The following is a 19,208-nucleotide window of genomic DNA, read 5'->3' as shown; positions in this document are numbered from 1 at the left end:
TCAGGAAAGGCCAGTCGGCAGGGGGGAAACCTTTCGGGTGCACAGAATTGCATGCCCGTGATTATCGGGGAGACTTTGAGGGCACAGTAATCTCTCGAGACTAGAAACCATTTTCTTCTCTCGCTCTGAGATTTTGCTTGGCTAAGCGGTGGCAGCCTCCCTGCCCCCCTTCCACCCCCACCGCCGCGGCCGCTGCAAGCAACCACGCCCCGCGGCCTCAGGGCTCGCCTCCTGGGCTCGCAGCCCCCGCGCAGCCAGCAAGCCTCGCCTCCAGTCGCCCCACCCCCGCGCGCCCCCATCCACCCCCACGCCCGGCCCTGGGAGCGCAGGGCGAGTCCTCGCGCCTGCGCCTCGCCAACTTCCTGTCGCGGAACGCCCCGCCTACCCCCAGAAGCCCGCCTCCAAACGCCGCGTGAAACCTACCTATCACACGTCATTGGTCGAGACGACGATGCCGTCTGCTCTCAAGCCCGCCCCTCTACCGCCTCTTACTTTTCCCAGGACGGGTGCGCCTGCGCTCAGCTGCCTGGGCGGGCTGGGAGGCGCGGGTTGAAAAGTCTCGTTCCAAGTTTGGAGAGAGAGAGAGAGAGAAGAGCTCCTCAGTCCTCGGTACCCGTGAGCGGGGAGGAGGCGGGAGAGAAGGACTCTGCGTCTGGGGAGCACCCGGGCCGTAAGACAGAGCTCAGGCTTCGAGAGCTAGAAGCGTGTGGCGCGCCTGGGAAAGGCAGGAGCGCCTGCAGTTGGGCTGCTCTTGGCAAGCGAGGGGAGTCCGAGGCGGCGGCGAGGGGCGAACAACCCGACGCAAGATGGCGAGTAAAGAGAGTAAGAGGCCCTGCGGGGCGGCGCGCGCCGGGGCCGCGGGGGGCGGCGGGCTCGCGAGGCCGCGGCACGCGCCGGCGAAAGGCGCGAATTGGCGTGCGGAGCAGGGGGCGGGGCCGGGCGCGAGGCTGGGCGAGCGCCTCCAGGGGCCTACGCGGGACGCGGCGCGGAGCGGAGGGCTCTGAGCACTTCCGGAGTCGGGCGCGGGGCCGCGAGTTGGGCCCCCTTCCCCCCCTTGCCCCCCCCTCCGGCGGCAGCGCTCCCTCTGTCGCCCTCGGCCCCCGAGCGGAGGCGGCCTTCGCCGCCGGAAAGCGGGCACGGCGGCTCCTTCCACGCGCGCGCCGACGCCTCGGGGTCGCGGCCCTTGTCCGGGGAATTCTGGAACCCGCCGGTCTATGGCTGCCGGAGCCGGCTTTGTGGGAGCGGAGGCCTCTTGTGGGGGATGGAGGGAGCGGGTCGGTGGCTTTCTGCTACACGTGGATTCGTCTCCCTGCGTGGGTCGTGGAGCCCCTCTACGAACGGGTCGTCATCTTAGAACAGGTGCGAACGGCTGTAATCGGCAAAACAATTTCGACGTCCGTGTAATTAATTACCCAGTTCTGTATACGCAGGCAATATTGATCTCGAAGTGCAAAAAATCAGCTTCCTGGTATTAATATTCTTTCCATGTTCTGGAAGAGCAGTTAGTTGTTCGAGTCCAAATTAGAGGTAAAGAGAAAGAGTAGATTAGGTGTGGCCTTCTCGAGGTGACCTCCAGTATCTGTGTACAGGTTTTGACTTCGATCCCTCTCAACCCTTTAATCGTGTGGGCTTTCTCCAAATTTCAGTGTTTGAAGATACTGTGGAGGAGCGTGTCATCAATGAAGAATATAAAATCTGGAAGAAGAATACACCGTTTCTGTATGACCTGGTTATGACCCATGCTCTTCAGTGGCCAAGTCTTACCGTTCAGTGGCTTCCTGAAGTGACTAAGTAAGGGTTCCTGGCAACTTTTATTTTGCACAAATTTCACTGTTGGCCTGAATTTCCTACTTTTGGCATTTTATACGTAGAACATAAGCATGTAATCAATTTAGCCCTTGGATGAGGTGGCAGGTGATTTTTTATTTTCAAAACTAACAAGCGATTTATGGGATGATTTCTGATGTATAAGTGTGGCGTTGAAGTGGGAGAAAGAATCTGTTGTGAGATTAATGATATTTGCTGGAAGCACCAAATATATTTAACATTTCTTGGGCTTAAATATAAAACAGCATCTCTTTGGGCCCAGATGAATGGATTTCTTTCAAACTTTGTTGAAAAATAAATGTACAGAAGAGTGCACAAATCATAAGCATATGGCTTGATGAATTTTTACAAAGTGAACACACCCATATAACCAGCCCCCAAGATGCGTAGGTTTTAATTGGCAAAGGGGAAAAGAATTTAGCAACAGTTCGAAAAAAAGGGGGGGATATTATTGGCTTACAGTATGGAATACACTTTGAGGTTGCTATTGGTCTTCATAAGAGTGTTTTGTTTTCAGCTATTTCTAAAATTTCTCTGGTAATTGCTGACATTTATTGAGCATTTAGAACAGGGCCTGGCACATCTACAGTTTTTTATGTTGTTATTTGGTTTAGTATTCAGAATAAGTACTTTGATTACTTTTTATCATCCTTGTTTTACTGATGTTAAATAACGCCTAAGATTGCACAGATGGCAAATGGTGGAGAGGGGCTTTCAAACCTAAAAGAGGTAGCCCCGGAGTTTAGGTAGTCCCTGCACTAGACAGACAACCTTCCTCATACATTTGGACTTTTTCTTGTAGGAACTTGACCATGCACTTTAGAAGCGTATTAAACTTGGGTGTCTTGTGTATATAATTTAATGAGGATTAATCAAACTCTAGTACGGGATTTTGCAACAAGTTACAAAAATAGAGTAAGTTAATTTTATATAAAATTACTCGTAATGGCCAGATTCTCCATATACGAACATTGACTTCCATACAGTTGGGGGCTTCCTTTGAAGTTCCCAAAGAAATCTCAGTGTAAAAATATAGATGTGGGAAGAGTAGCCAAGAACTAAATAATGGAGTCTTCTAAGCGTTGACATTTAAAATAACTTTGAGCATCAATTACTTAAGGGCACTCACGTGCATTTGACTCTTTGTGTCTTCCTATTAAGCGGATTTAAGTTTTTAACTTAATTTACATTCTCTTGGAGCTTTTTGACTGACTATAACAATAGCAAAGAGTGAGGGCTTTAAGGTTAGAGACCTGAGTTTGAATCCTCCCCCTTTTTAGTAGCTTTGTGAATTAGGGCTAGTTGGTCAGTCTCTATCCCTGAGTTGTCTGGTCTGTTAATGGAGGTGCTGATGGTACTAACTGCCTACATTTGAGGGAATTAAATAAGGTCATGAATGTTAAAGTGCTGGTGCAGGGTAAGTACACAGCAGTGACTGGTGCTGACTCCTATTCAGAAATAATTTGTTAGAGAGGATGCAATAACACTGTTTCTCCATTTGGATTTCAATGAAAGCTGCTTACTGAAGTCTTTTAAATGGTACCTATAATGTGTTTGCATAAAGATTTTTTTAAAGATAATAGATCTGTATGTTCTCAGTCCAGGTATTGCTTTTATACGAACCCTTAAGAACTTAGCAGAAAATACTTTAAGTAAATTATGTATTCCATGGTGTTCTTTGCATGCAAAGAAGTGGGATCTGGTTGTGGGATGTGCAGTGGCTCTGGGAATGCAAGAAAATGCCAGCCAGCCTGCATTCTTGGATGTTGAGGATGGCTGTGTGTGCTTTGCAGGGCTCTTTTTGGAGTATGAAGGGACTGTGATTGTGTTTTGTCACTATACAGAGCAGCAGAAATGTTGGCTGCTGTTATGGTTTGGGTCTTGGAGGAACTCGACCCTACTCACCCTACTCAACCTCACAAGGCCTTCTGCCTACATACAACCTTCTGAATGATTACTTGCACTTTCTGAGCTGTTGTCCTTAAATCGAGTTAGGTAATTGTCCACTTTTTAAATTTTTTATTTAGATGTTTCTTAAATTACTTTTCAAAACTGGTAGATCATTATATTCCCTTATTAAATAATTTCTTAAACGTATTGAGACTAATTTACTCTCTACCTAAAAAGCTTTGCAGTCATTCAAATTCAGATGGTACGAAAGTGCATAGAGTGAAAACTAAATCCCCCTTCCACATTCTCCTAGTTCCCTTACCCAGAGTGGAGTCAGTTGTTTGCAATTTCTTATTCATCCTGCCAGCATGAAGTACTTACATATATCTTTCCTCCCATCTTTTTCTCTAGTAGCAAGTTGTTCGCTTGACTTTTTAGTTAGGGATTTATATTGGAGATTTTTCCTATCAGCATGTTTAGATATGCTCTTTTGTTTTAAGGACTCCATAGAATTCCATTTATGGGTATACTATAATTTATGTCACCGGTTCCTTGTTGATAGATATTTAGGTTGTTTTCAGTCTTGCTGCTTCAGACAATGCTGCTGAGAGTAACCTTGCGATAATCTATAATTGTTGGGTAAATTTCTTAGCAGTGGAGTCAAAGTGCTCAAGATTCTGGCACTGAAAATGAACAAGGTCATTTATCATTAGTCTTCTGCAGCCTTAGGCATATCCAGTATTGGAGGAAAATAGTGTAATATTGATTGGTTCAGGAAAATAGGCTTGTATTTTAATGATAGAGACAAAAGGATTTGTAGGAAAAAGAAAAATCCTTATATAATGATTGAGTCGGGAAAGCGGAATAATTGAATTTTAGAGTTGAGGAATTTTTCAGATCCTCAGGTCCATCTTGGGACCATGCCCCTTAGAAATGTCCTGTTATGAACTGACCTGTTTATCTGCAACTTTTACCTGTTGGTCTTAGTTTTTCTGTGTAACGCCATAAAAAACAAGTCATTTCCTCCTCCCTTTTATGTCAGCACTAACGTTGCTCTGTGGTGCCTCCTTTCTCTCAAGCATTCCTATTTCTTTTCAAATGGTTCTCGTGAGATATGTTTAAGTTCCCTTTCATTTTGAGCCACTATTCCCTGTAAAGGTTTCATTTTGTCTAAGTCCTCCTAAAACACATTGCCTAGAGCCTCATTTTCTAAGTGTGGTTTCTCCAGTTAAAAAAAAGTGGACGAGTGCTCATGCACATTGCCTCCCCCCATGTAACTTTTTTAAAGATGGAATTAGTTACCTTTTTGATAACCACACCATATTCTTGGCCACTGAATATAAATCGACTAATACTCATGTCTTTTTTTCCATCAAGCTGTTGTTGCTTAGCCATGGCGGCCTTATTCTGTTCTTGGAGTTGTACGTGTATTTATTGTTCTTTTTTTAATCTTAAGCCAAATCTTGGTAAAATTTCATCTTGTGTTTTTTAGTTATTACTAAATTACATGCCTCAAACCTTTTTTCAAAATGACTGAATCCTTTGTACAACTGAGCTTGAGGAACAGATAAGTAGCTGAACTTGTCTGGTGTTGGGGCCCAGAGCCCTACTTCTCAGCCCTCCTCACTGAGGTGGGACCATGGGGCACAGGTAAAAGTTTCTATTCCAGATAATAAAATGGGAAAGCATTGTTAATTGACATAGATGCAAAATCACTACCCAGACCAGGGTGCCAAGAGGCATCAACAGGTTCTTCAGCCTCAAAGTAAATTTCCACAGAACTAGTAACAAAGACACCTGCCCCATCCAATTGAGAACGCCCATTTTATAAACTTGAAGCACCGTAAACATAAATAAGGGGGTTTCACATCATGCCACTTGCACTCATAACCCGTTTTTTTAAGTGAAGAAACAGGCCCACAGGGAAGTTGTGATTTAAGGAATTGCATATAGCTAACCTTAGTGTGAGCCAGGATTTAAACGCAGTTTTTCTGACTCAATGCCTTATTCTTTCCATTGCACCTTGTTAACCTTTTATTGGGATATCAGAAACATCTAGTGTATTAAAATGGAAGATATATTTTAGGCGAGAAGTCATGATTTATGAGTACAAAGATTGATGACGGACTGAATTTGATAGCAACTAATTTCTTGTAGGATTAGTGTGACTTATTTTGTTTCCAAACAGACCAGAAGGAAAGGATTATGCCCTTCATTGGCTAGTGCTGGGGACTCACACATCTGATGAGCAGAATCACCTCGTGGTTGCTCGAGTCCATATTCCGAATGATGACGCGCAATTTGATGCTTCCCACTGTGACAGTGAGAAGGGTGGTAGGTATATCCCAGATATCCCCGTATTGGTGTCTTAAGGGAGTGTGCCTCTGTATAGTTGTATGTTACTAAAACTTGATACTAATATCTTTTTTGGCTCAGCAGTTTAACTACTAAGACTTTATCCTACAGAACTACTCTCCCACATGTGCACAAGGATTTCATAATGGCATTATTTGCAGGATTGAAAGAAAAATTAGAATCAACCTACCGTATTTCCCTGAAAGTAAGATCTAGCCGGACCATCAGCTCTAATGCATCTTTTGGAGCAAAAAGTAAAATAAGACAGGGTATTATATTATATTATATTATATTATACCAGGTCTTATATTAAAATAAGACCAGGTCTTATATTAATTTTTGCTCCAAAAGACGCATTGGAGCTGATGGTCCAGCTAGGTCTTATTTTTGGGGAAACACGGTAGTAAAGCCACCCAGATATTAGTTCATAGGAAATTGGTTAAACGCATTATGGTATGTTTGAAATATTGTGCAGCAGTTACTGAGAATGAGATAAATCTGAAATTTTACACACGCACACAAAGAATGAGAGAAATCTGTATGCAGTGGGATGGAAAGATATCCAAGATAAATTGAGTGACTGGTGTATGCATAGAAAAAGTCACGAAGCATATATACCAAACAGTTAATCAGTTAATGGTGGGTTTTTTTATGGAAGCTGTTGACTTCCGTGGGTGTTTTCCTTCCTCCTATACAGTTAATCAGTTAATAGTGGGGTTTTTTTTTAATGGAAGCTGTTGACTTCCATGGGGTTGTTTTTTTTTCTTCCTCCTGTCAAACATTTTTATTTTTTTGTTTTGTTACTCCCTCCACCACCCAAGTTCCAAGCTCGGTGATAACAAATTATATTCATGGCTGAAGTTTGTTACAATAAAGTGTACAGAACAAAAGCATCAGGAAGAAGATACACATCAGGGAGAAGATGCACATCAGGGAGTACAGGGAGGTCTGGTACAAGGGGAGGCCAGGGCTGCACAGGATGTGCTTTCTGGCAGCAAATGACAGGGCCACGTGCAGAGTATCCACCCAGGGAAACCCATGCCAGTGTCAGGGTCTGAGGCTTGTATGGGGGCTGGTTTCGTAGGCACATCCTGCTGGCAGCCAGCCGTGACCCTGGAACTCAGGACCCCAATAATAAAACCAGGTGTGTATCATCAATCTTGATATTTGTGCACAGCAATCCAGACAAACTGTTACAGCATGGTCCATTGCTCCAGGTGTACATCTCAAAATCATCAATCCATCAATGACAACGAACATACAGAGGGCCGCGTTCCCAGGGGTTGCCCCAGGGTCACTCATGGTCCCAGTGTCCCTCAGCTACAAGGATTAAGCAACCAGACCTGCTGAGTTAGTGCTTTCCGCCCAGCCACAAAGGTTTTTCTCTTTCTAAGTGTGTAACTGGTTTTATGTTTTTGACATTTTTTTTTCAGTTACAGTTGACTTTTCAATATTATTTTATATTAGTTTCAGGTGTACAGGGTAGTGGTTAGACATGTAATTTATGAAGTGATTCCCCCCAATAAGTGTAGTACCACCTAAGTCTACTACCCACTGGCACCATACACGGTTATTACAATATTATTGACTATATTCCCCATACTGTACTTTACCTCCCTGTGACTATTTTGTAACTACCAATTGTACTTCTTAATCCCTTCCCGTTTTTCTCCCAGCCACCTCCCCCCCCAATGGTTTAATAGATAGACCTTAACATTTTCCAGTTTTTGCTTTTGGTTTTTTTTTCTTATTGAAAACACTACATTATAGTTCAAGTCCCACCACGCCTACCCCATCCCTCCCTCCCTCTCCAGAATTCATCACTGTCTTGCAATTAGCGTGCCGTTTTCAACTGTTTGTATTTTTATTACTCATACAGTAGTTAAATACACATCGTTTTGCAGCTTGCTTTTTCCACTCAGTGTTGTTTTTTATGTGTATGTATACCATGTTGATGTCTGTCATTCTTTTAACTGCTGTGTAGTGTTCCATTGTGATCAATTCTTCTACCAAAGGGCAGTTGGGTTATACCTACGTGGTTTTTTGGTCTTAGAAACAGTGCTTCAGTGAATATCCTTGCCATGTTTCCTTGTCCACATGTGGGAGAATTTATCCAGTGGGGTGAAATTGCTGAGTTCTATGGTGTGTTTATTGTCAATTTAAAATAATATAAAACTATTTTCCAAAATTATTTATATGGTTTACCACTCCTACTATTCAGTCCATTCCTCTACAAACATATGCATTATTTCTGTAAATATTGCTATAATCAGAAAGTTTTTAATGGCTTTTAGTCCTAAAGTATGTACTTATTGGACTTTGTCTTAGGAATTAGTCTCTATGCATAATATGTGGACATATATTAAGTTACTAAAGTCCCTTCTCCAATGTATTACATTCTAACAAGTAACTGAAATAATTCAAAGTTAACACTTCTATTATGGCATTTTTTAATGTCATTAAGATAGTTTTTCTGACTTTTTCTTTATAAAGGGGAGCTGTTCAGGTTGGTTTTCCTAAAGGGGTTGGGAAACTTGAGTATCTTCATAACAGAAGGAATCCTTGGAGTCCATGGGGATGGGGGCAAGTTTGGAGCAGGGTCTCAGGAGGTGGGAAGTGAGCAGATCAGGAGGGGTGGTCTTAGAAAGGCTGAGGCACATATAAGTATCTCCCATGGACACGGTGGGCAGGGCAAGTGCTGAGAGGGAAATAAGTGACTACATGTGGCTGTTTGAGTGTCATCATCGTGTGGAATGGGAGATGATTTTCAGCCACACAGAAATAGTGAGCTGTGTTTGCCATTCTGGTATTAAGCCATGGGAGCCATTGTTCATTAAGCAATCCCACATAGTAAGAGCTGGCGGAAACTGAAATGGCTTACTGTTTTCAGTGTTTTCTCCAGGTCCCATACAGTCTGTTTGTCTTGTTACCTGCCTGGCTTCATTAGGCATTTGAGTTAGTGTTCCCTGACCTGAGTCACAGGGTGAGCTAAAAGGAATGTGCAAAGAAGAAGCAATATAGGTCAAGAAAAAAATAACAATTATGTGAAGCCTCCAACCTTTTTAAGCGTCAGCAACTAATTCAAGTTTTTATCTATGACCACAAAAATGTTCTTGTTTGCTATTATCTGCTTAGATGTTCTGCTTATATTCTTTCTGCTATCATCTTGCTGCTTCCCAGACATTATCATACTTTTTATGTGGCTTCCTTACTTTCCCAAGGCCTTTTTAATAACTTTTTAACACTAGTAGTCTTATTCCCATACCAGATAGAAAGGCTAAGCCCCTCGTTTTAGCTTTGGCACTCCACTAGCAGTTGAATGAAGTATGCTGGTGAAACCAACATGTATATGTGTCTTGGGGGTGGGCAGGGGTTACGTAGCATGGGTATCTTATTTGAGGCTGCTTCTGACTTGAGACTCTAGGAGTGTTTATACTCCTGAGGGTGAAACCTTCCTTGTCTTAATGAAACTAAAATAAGATGCTAATTTACTGCAGCGCTTCCAAATGAGTTATATTTGCACTAAAAGGCTGAGGTGTGTTTCTTATGTAGTTATTTTAATTTTAGTGAATAACTACATCGTCTTCACAACTGAAAGAGGCCAATTTTTAATTGTTTTAAATCCAAGGTAGAACTGAATTAACTTGCATAAAATAGCTATCAATATTTTCCAATGCAAATGGGCTTTGAGAATAAATTCTCAAAGTGGCAAGTGAACCCATATTTTTGTGTCTTCTCTTTTTCTCTGTCTCTCTCGATTTGTTGTATTCTGTCAGGCTAAAATTGGCTGGGTTGATTAAGTGAGTTGTGAATTTTAATCGTAAGTGTATGTGTTTATTCTTTCTTCTCACATTAGAATTTGGTGGCTTTGGTTCTGTGACAGGAAAAATTGAATGTGAAATTAAAATTAACCACGAAGGAGAAGTCAACCGTGCTCGTTACATGCCGCAGAATCCTCACATCATTGCTACCAAAACACCATCTTCTGACGTGCTGGTTTTTGACTATACAAAGCACCCTGCTAAGCCAGGTATGTAGTAATAAAATCACACCATTGCTTGACCATTTTTCTTGATTAGAAATAATTGCTTTGAGGTCATTCAAACTAAAATTTTTAAAAGTTAAAAATTATTTTGTGTATCCCATAACCACCCTCAAATTCAGTGCTTTAATAGAAGGACCTCATAGCAGGTTACGCACCTGGCAGCAAAGGATACAGAGCAAAAGCCAGGAGAAAAAAGATACACATCATGCAGAGTCCAGAGAGGTCAGACACAGGCTTCTGGCTCCTTCCCCACTGGGGCCACACACGTTTTCTCTCTAGTAGCAAACCACAGGGCTGTGTGCTTAGTGTCTGCCCAGGAAAGCCCGTTTTGAGTCTCAGGGTCTGGGGTTTTTATGGCGGTCTGGTGACATAAACACATCCCACCTACTCTATGGACCAGCCATGTAAGGGAAACTCAGGACCCCAGCAGTGAAGCCTTGCTAAACAGTCCTACAGGAATCTTGCTAAACAATCCTACAAGTCCTGACAAGCTGCCACAGCATGCCCCATTGCTCTGGGCGTACACAACTTCGTCATTCAGTGACATGAAGAATTTTATGAGGGTTGTACTCCCAGGGTCTGGCTAAGGGTCAGTTATAGTTGCAGGCTACCCTGGAGACAGGCAAAGACTGAGCAGCCAGACCTGCTGTGCCGTTTTCCTCACAAAAATATTTTTTAAAAATTGACCCAGGGGTGGGGCAGGTTGTTACCACACAAATTTGTAGGATAGCTATAGTTTTCAGTGTTTTGTATTAGAGCTAGTACTAGGTTTTGCAAAGAAACCAGTCATTTTCAGGTCATGAGATCTGGTTTACATTGAGTATTTGAAACGAAGCACAAAGAACAGCTTTTTAAGGTGCCTGTGGGTCAGACCGAGTCCTTGTGTGTGCAGTGCTTTTCCACGTGTAATAAATGTCACAGCTCACTCAGGAGTGAGACTTGGCTCTTAACTGGTTCTGATAAACAGATAATCAGTAGTTAATGTATTTCTTTTCTTCTTTAGACCCAAGTGGAGAATGTAATCCTGATCTTAGGTTAAGAGGCCACCAGAAGGAAGGCTATGGCCTTTCCTGGAATTCTAATTTGAGTGGACATCTCCTGAGTGCATCTGATGACCATGTGAGAAACCTATTCTTCCTAACCTACTTGTGTGCTGAGAGTTAAAGACGGTGTCACACTGAAGGAATACTACATAGATGACAGCTTTTGTAGGGTGATACTACTGCTTATTGTGATAATGTTTGCACAGGATTTAGAACAGTGGTTATCAGACTGTCCTTTTGGAGCCTTAGAATTCCACAAAGCTCTTTCAAAGCAGCCTTAGAATGGAGGGAAGGTGGGCAAAAGGTGTCCCATTATGTAAAAGTGGACCTCTATAATGGAAACTACAAATATGAGGCCTGATTAATATAAATTACATCTTAGTTTATTTTGTATTGTGTACTTATCACTACTAATTCTAAAACATTTTCATCAAATGTCACAGAAAGAAACTCCATACCCATTAAGCAGTCACTCTCCAATTTCTCCTTCTCCTATCTACTAGAAACCACTAATATACTCTATCTGTATAGATATGTCTATTCTTAATATTTCATATAAATGAAATCATATGTGTGGCCATTTCTGTTTGGCTTCTTTCATCAAAGGTCATCCATGTTAAAACATATGTCAGTACTTCATTTCTTTTTATAGCTGAATAATATTTCATTATGTAGATCTACTATAATTTATTAATTTAACAGTTGATGGACATTTGGGTTGTTTCCACTTAGGGGCTATCTTGAGTGATGCTGTGAACATTTTTGAACAAGTTTTGTGTGGATGTATGTTTTCATTTCTCTTGGGTAGTTACCTAGGAGTGGAATTTCTGGATCATACGGTAACTCTGTGTTTAACTTATGGAAGAACTGCCAGCCTTTTGCCAAGCAGCTGCACCACTTCACATTCCCACCAGCAGTGTGCCAGGGTTCCAGCTTCTCTGTGTCCTCACCAACTCTTGTTACTGTCCGTTGTTTTGAGTCTAGCCATCCTAGTGGATGTAAAGTATCTCGTTGTGGTTTCGATTTGCATTTCTCTAATGACTAATGATGTTGAGCATTTTTTCATGTGCTTATTGGCCATTTGAACATCTTTGGAAAAATACGTATTGAAATCCTTTGTCCGTTTAAAATTTTTTTATTGAGTTATGAGTTCTTTATATATTTTAGATACAGATTCTTTATCAGATACATGATTTCACAGAATTTTCTCCCATTCGGTGGGTTTTCTTTTCACTTTTTTGATGATGTCCTCTGAAGCACAAGAGTTTTTAATTCTGAGTCCAGTTTATGTATTTTTATTTTGTCTCTTCTGCTTTTGGTATCATATTTAGTAAGAAACCATTACATAACCCAACATCACAAAGATTTATACCTGTGTTTTCTTCTAACAATTGTATAGTTTTAGCTCTTACGTGTACCGTGTTTCCCCAAAAATAAGACCTAGCTGGACCATCAGCTCTAATGCGTCCTTTGGAGCAAAAATTAATATAAGACCCGGTTTTACTTGACTGAATGTATGTAATTAGAACTCCAACCTGAGTGTCCCTTGCTTGGCAGCATGCTCGGTCTCCCCCTGCCCTCGTTACAGTGTATTTTCCTTTCCTCCCCATCTCTGATCATGGAAGCTTACACCCATGTACTCTACTGTTTGTGAAGCTTCACTTTTGTTTATATTACTCTCCCTCATGTTTACTTTTAACATTTATATAGTTAAATAAATAGTTAAGTTTTTAACAAAGGTGTTTTAGATAAGACGTTAGCATTTAAATTCAGTCTCGTATGGCTTTTGTTGTGTTTTTCTTTCTTTAGACTGTCTGTCTGTGGGATATAAATGCAGGACCAAAGGAAGGCAAAATTGTGGATGCTAAAGCGATCTTTACTGGCCACTCAGCTGTTGTGGAGGATGTGGCCTGGCACCTGCTGCATGAGTCCCTGTTTGGCTCTGTCGCTGATGATCAGAAACTTATGATGTAAGGTGGACAGCGGGGTCTTTTATGAGTGTCCTGAATGACCACCAGGGGTTGTGGTGGCCTGTGCTTTCATTTCTTTTTTTAAAGTTCTGTCCTGGCCTTTAGAAAAGAAAGGGGTAAAAAACAGCTTTAGTGAGGTAGAACTGACATATAATAAACTGCACATATATAATGGCCTTTTCACATAAAAGTTACTGTGCTATGTGAATGTACACAATTTTAAAAACGGAAAGAGGTATGTAAACGTGAAGAAACATGCTCGGTGTAGTAGTAAATACCAGAATTGGGATCAAGGTGACTTTCGTTGAAGATGAGGGCAGAGAATGATTATATCAGGGCATGGCCACAGGGCTGCATTCAACCACCTGTTGAATGCTTTTTGTCTCATAAAGAAATACCTGAGGCAAATAAGGCTAAATACTGAAGTTAGACAAAGCTAGGTTGTACATGTTATTCTCTACATCGTCAGTATTTTGTGTATGCTTGAAATAGCTGGAAAAGTAAGACAGGAATCTAAGAAACAAGAAGCCAGAAACAGTAGCCCTAGTTGTTCTCTGTAGGTTTAGAACGTATCACTCAGTGGTCGGAAGTCTGAATTGCCACTCGGCGTGGGTGGTGTCTGTGAAGGGGCGAGTGAAGCCGTGGTGTGGAGTGGTGCTAACAGGGAACGTGGCCTCCTTGTGTGCTGTGTGCCTTGTTCCTTTGTGTTTTAGATGGGACACCAGGTCCAATACCACCTCCAAGCCGAGCCACCTGGTGGATGCGCACACCGCCGAGGTCAATTGCCTGTCATTCAATCCCTACAGCGAGTTCATTCTTGCAACTGGCTCTGCAGATAAGGTTTGTAGGTGTTTGCGTATTTGGTGTTTACAAACCCACTTGTATGGTAATCAGATATTTTAAAATTCTTATGTAAAGTGCAAAAACGAATTCCTTTTCATTTGTTACTGTTCTTCAGACTGTGGCTTTATGGGATCTGCGCAATTTAAAATTAAAACTCCATACCTTTGAATCTCACAAAGATGAAATTTTCCAGGTATGTCACAGTTTTCTGATGTTTCTATGTCAGGTTTCAGTAACTTTTTGGTAAGGGGAAATGTAAAAAAAAATTTTCTTTTATATAGCGGGTATGGGACATTTTATTTTTTTAAATGCTCCTCTAAGTCAACTGGTTAACTAGTGGGAAATAACTTGGAGGTTTTTGAGAGATTAGTTCAAAAGTAGAAGAAAAAGCCTTGCAAAACAGGATCAGTTTAAAATTCCAAGGATTCTTTGGTTAAGGTATGCGAGTGGTGGCTCCTCCAGGGAAAAAATATCTTGTACATGGTTTCAAGTAGAGATTTGCATAGGTAAAGATACACTTCATTGAAAATTTTAAAAGCTTCTGGGATGGTTATGGGGCTGGATAAGCTTATTGGGACCTTTAGCTGAGTTCCTTGGAGCGGGACCTTCCTGGGGGCAAGCCAGGGATAGGGGCCATTTAAGAGCATTTAAAAGGATAGACGCAGGACAAAGAGGGCCTGAGGGCTGGAGGCCAAGGGGAAGATGCAGAACATGTCACGGGAAAAGACTAAAGATTAGATCAGGACAATAGCCACAAACCTAATAAGAACAGATGGTTCTTTACATTTTCAAATATGTATTGCTAGGTCCACTGGTCTCCACATAACGAAACTATTCTGGCTTCAAGTGGTACTGATCGCCGCCTGAATGTGTGGGATTTAAGGTAACTCAGAATCGGTGACACGCTGCATCAAAATGCTAACCTGGCAGGTTATGGGCTTCATCAATTTAGAAGAGCAATTTGCTAACCCCAGCCTAATAAGTCTGATATTGAAGTAACTTTTAAGTACCTTCCTGAAGAGTCTTTGTTCCATAAAATAGAAGTGAATCAGCACATGGACTGTAAAATAAATTTATGCAGTGTTTTGTTTTTATATTGATATTCAGGCATGAAATTGGGGGAGGGGTGCATTTGTGTTTTAACATCCCAATGATTGATTGAAAACCCTTTTGCTGTAGAAAGGGGTAAAGATACTAGCTTTTCATGTGTCCTTAGATCTCATGTACACCTATAGGGAGTAGTCTTTCTCTGTTTTTCTACCATTTGCTCTTCTGGGCTTTCATTGATTCATTTGGCAGATGAGCTCCTGCTGTGGGTTATGTAACTGCTGGGGATACACTGGGGAATAGGATAAATACAGCCCATGCTGTCAGAGACCTTATGTTCTCCTGGGGGCTCATGGTATAAAGAGTTTCTCCCAATTCTTAAAGCTCTTTGACTTCAGAGTTGCCATTCTAAGAATTTCAGACTCCTTTCCCTTTTTTTGGTCTCAGCCTTTAGAGCGATTAATAACGTTGCTCAGTTACATATTTCTCTGTAAAATGTCATTATCTTACATTTAGATCACTAAATTACCAAAGAATAGTTTTTTTCCTAGCTGTGTTAAATATATTGCTTTGAAATGGACTAAGTTTTCAGTGTAGTAAAACCAAGGCTGCCTTTATTACAGATAGTAAACCCATCCTTCAGTGTGCGGCACAGACAGTGCAGAATAAAATGCTGGTATTGTAAAATTTGTAACCATTGAAGTTTCTGTGTTCTCATGGAACAAACTCTGGCCATGATAGATGCTTGAAAATGTAGAGAATCTTTGAAGCAGATATTTGAGTATATTCTGTTTTTTTTTGTTTGTTTGTTTTTTTTAATTGGGGAACAGTGTGTTTCTCCAGGGCCCATCAGCTCCAAGTCATCGCCCTTCCATCTAGTTGTGGAGGGCGCAGCTCAGCTCCAAGTCCAGTTGCCATTTTCAGTCTTTAGTTGCAAGGAGCGCAGCCCACCATCCCATGCGGGAATTGAACAGGCAACCTTGTTGTTGAGAGCTTGCGCTCTAACCAACTGAGCCATCCGGCTGCCCCCTATTCTATTTTATATGAAAACAATTTTACTAGTAAACTTGGAAACCTAAAACAAAAATCTGTAGTGGTTGTATGAGGTGGTACAGCAAGGTTTGGAAGTCTTATGCCCTGGCAACTGGATTGTCCTTAAAGGTGTCAATAATAAATTTGCAGGCATTGTATAATTTCTTCTTAAAATCCATCCATGACTTGCTTACTATTAAAATTGCATTAGATAAAATTACAGATGAAAATGGTGTGAGCACTTATACAGTTGTCTAGCAGTCCACGTGTTTGGTTTGATTGGTTTTATGGGAAGGAAAAAAAGACTACCACTTGGAAGACTGTGTTTTGGCTATTTTTTCCAGCAGTTATTACTAGCAAAGTCCGCCTTTGGGCTAGATATCAGATGGGGCTGTGGAACTTATGAGTGATTTCACTGTTGGGACTGCTGCCAGATTCTACAAATTGAAGTTTTATTTAAGAGAAGGAAAAAACTTAATCTTTCCTTGACTTATATATTTCAGTTTTGTTGTCATATCTTTAGACAGATCTGTGGGACTGCTGTTACTATATCTCACTCTTGGAATGAAAAAGGCATTAAGAGTGAAGTGTAGGGACCAGGCCTCATTTCCTCTGTAGGTATTTTATATACTTGTCACCTTTTAATTCTAATGCAGTAAACACCACAGTAAAAATATCGAATGAATTTTATTTACTGAATTTCTATTTTGCAACATCAGTGATAAACAGCTTTTACCTGTTTCCCGAAAGTAAATACCCCACACTTCCACCAAATAATATAAAAACTAATTGATAGCAGTATAGAAAGACGTCGTATTTACAGTATGTGTGTGTGTTAAGATGTACTTTCTGGGCTGGTATTGGTTTTGCAAACAGTCATGCTACAAGAATTTCAGTAACGAGAGCATTATATTCTTTCTTAATAGCAAAATTGGAGAAGAACAATCAGCAGAAGATGCAGAAGATGGGCCTCCAGAACTCCTGGTATATGTTGGCTTTCTCATATGCAAGATGAGAGGTCACATTTCGATTAGAGTCTGTCATTGATCCATGTATATGGAAAATGAGTCAGAACTTCAAATTCTAGCTCTTGATGATTTCAAATTGGAGGTCTTGGAAGTTACTGCGATTGGAATTTGATATTTATTGAAAATAGGAAATGGAGCTCAGTAGGTTTTTACCCATGTTTCATTAAGACTAATTTGAGCTCCTGGAAAATATAGTAATTTCTCACTGATTTTAATTGTTATGTTTCTGAGGGGTGTTTTTTTTTTTTGGTGGGGTGAGGGGCACAGGTATTGGTATTCAATTAGCAACACTTCACACTAACAGTGTGGAAAATTTTTAATGAATTGATTTTTAAGTTCCCTGCCCAGAAACGAAACTTCCTTGATCTTGTTGATGTCAGCAGTGCCCACCATCTCCCTCCTATTCGTAATCGAATCATCTCAGCATCTCCTAGGCCCCTTGAAGGTTCATATAGTAGTGTACTAAGCCCATACCACCCTCCCTCCAAACAACAGGACAGTGACCACCCCACCCCCTGCTGTGGCAAGACTGGTGCTCTAAAAACTAACTTTGAACATTATCTTATCAACAGTTCATTCATGGAGGACACACTGCGAAGATATCAGATTTTAGCTGGAACCCCAATGAGCCTTGGGTCATTTGCTCAGTGTCTGAGGATAACATCATGCAGATATGGCAAATGGTGAGCTAAAATATTGTTTTTCCTAAATAACTGTCTTGTAAAGGATTTACTAATGACATAATGTAATAGAAATATTTCAAACATCTAAGTGTATATTATACCAGTATTTATAGAAAGGAAACAAATCTTTCAAAATTCTGCCATTTTAATGAGTCTGGTTCAGCATTCATCTGTCAGGCCAGGAGAAATCTGTACACAGATGTAGACACAGCATGTGCTGATTTTCATAATTATTGCACTCTTCATCAACTGGGCTCTTGGCGTCGCTGCTCTGTCCCGAGTTTGCTGTGTCACAGGCATGAAGGATACAGGGAGAAAGTGTCCACGCCTTCACATGATACTGACTTGTCTGATGATGAGCACTAAGTACATGAATGACATTTCTAAGGCATTGAGTTGTTAACCAACCCTTTCAGAAACCTCAGGCCTAGCGGTCTGTAAAGGATGCTTAAAATGCTTTGGGGAAACACCTTTTATGACCAATAATTGAAATACTGCATGGGCAGCTAGGTATGTATGTGAAATTACACACTGGCGAATAATTTTTGAGAGCACTGGCCTGCCTTTCCTCATTAAATTGACCAAAAGTCTTTGGGGGAAGAACATGCAAAAGAAAGTACTAAATAAAATAAAATGTCTGCATTTAATTTCCAGCACTGAAACACATTGACACATGAATCCAAAAATCTGGAGATTAAACACTATTTTTAGATAATTTATGTTGTAAAAACCATGGGGAGTTTTACCTGTGAATTTATTTGGTTATCTCCAGGCTGAAAATATTTACAATGATGAAGAGTCAGATGTCACCACATCGGAACTGGAGGGGCAAGGATCTTAAACCCAAAGTATGAGAAACGTTTCTGTTGAATGTAATGCTAACATGAAAGCTTGGTTTCTCAAGCACCAGAAAGCATTGTATAGTAGTAAATGTTAAGTGGGCTGGCATATGGCATTCTTTCTTTACCTTCTGATTCTAGCACTTTCAAGTGAGCTATTGCGTACTGTATCATATTGTAGCTTTTAGGGAAGAAATGAAGGTTGCTTAAGAAAGAACATCACAGTTGTTTTAAAATACAAGTAGCAGGGTACTGCCTTTGATTCAACTATTTTAAGTCCTTGTTTTCTCAAACTAAGTGCTTGCTGTTCCTGAATATGCAAGAATAACTTTTACACTTTTTCCCTCCAACACTTATTGATTGGCTTTGCAGAAATAAAGTTTTAAAATAATTTTTATTGTATTCTTTTAGAACCTGGGTGTGGTGGTGTGTGTGTGTGTGTGCGCGTGCGCGCCTCCTTGTAAGGAAGCTGTTAGGGACCCAGTGACAGTACCGTAAGTCCAGAGGTGGGGAAAAGTTAGCCGTCTGTTTTGTGATTGGTCCATTTGTAAACCTAGAACTACCTTAACTTCCACATCATTTGCCCCATATCCTATTTGTGCCTTA

At 41.1% G+C, this 19,208-nt stretch overlaps 1 protein-coding gene and 1 long non-coding RNA gene across 5 annotated transcripts in view; one reads left to right on the top strand and one right to left on the bottom strand.

Annotated features, from left to right (window-relative positions):
* Positions 1–559, bottom strand: part of LOC141569644 (uncharacterized) — a 42,164-nt gene extending 41,605 nt beyond the window's left edge. Inside the window, exon 1 of the long non-coding RNA XR_012493359.1 lies at positions 424–559. This is a non-coding gene — a long non-coding RNA (uncharacterized LOC141569644). The remainder of the gene's footprint in view (positions 1–423) is intronic.
* Positions 526–18,993, top strand: RBBP7 (RB binding protein 7, chromatin remodeling factor). Of its 4 annotated transcripts, none has more exons than XM_074323771.1 (12): positions 526–822; positions 1,647–1,791; positions 5,906–6,051; positions 9,929–10,102; positions 11,121–11,236; positions 12,970–13,130; positions 13,844–13,970; positions 14,089–14,166; positions 14,780–14,856; positions 16,979–17,036; positions 17,653–17,763; positions 18,536–18,993. In XM_074323771.1, the coding sequence occupies exons 1-12, from the start codon at positions 807–809 to the stop codon at positions 18,602–18,604; spliced, it is 1,278 nt and encodes a 425-aa protein (XP_074179872.1). In that variant the 5' UTR covers positions 526–806; the 3' UTR covers positions 18,605–18,993. The 4 variants fall into 4 exon arrangements, with proteins under 4 accessions (XP_074179872.1, XP_074179873.1, XP_019601866.2 ...); XM_074323772.1 differs by having other exon boundaries at positions 533–822; positions 9,956–10,102; XM_019746307.2 differs by lacking the exon at positions 526–822 and adding an exon at positions 983–1,359 and having other exon boundaries at positions 9,956–10,102.
* The last annotated feature ends 215 nt before the right edge of the window (positions 18,994–19,208 follow it).

The sequence above is a fragment of the Rhinolophus sinicus genome, chromosome X (genome assembly GCF_036562045.2).
Source record: "Rhinolophus sinicus isolate RSC01 chromosome X, ASM3656204v1, whole genome shotgun sequence".
Classification (NCBI taxonomy): domain Eukaryota; kingdom Metazoa; phylum Chordata; class Mammalia; order Chiroptera; family Rhinolophidae; genus Rhinolophus; species Rhinolophus sinicus.
The sequence above is the reverse complement of the archived record's forward strand: the minus strand, read 5'-3'. Positions and strand labels throughout refer to the sequence as shown.

Excerpts from the sequence above, each read along its gene's own strand:
- RBBP7 (XM_019746305.2), top strand. The coding sequence starts at position 1,215 with ATGGCTGCCGGAGCCGGCTTTGTGGGAGCGGAGGCCTCTTGTGGGGGA. Across the intron at positions 1,360-1,646 it reads GGGTCGTCATCTTAGAACAG|TGTTTGAAGATACTGTGGAG; the intron begins GTGCGAACGGCT and ends TCCAAATTTCAG. Across the intron at positions 13,971-14,088 it reads CAACTGGCTCTGCAGATAAG|ACTGTGGCTTTATGGGATCT; the intron begins GTTTGTAGGTGT and ends ACTGTTCTTCAG.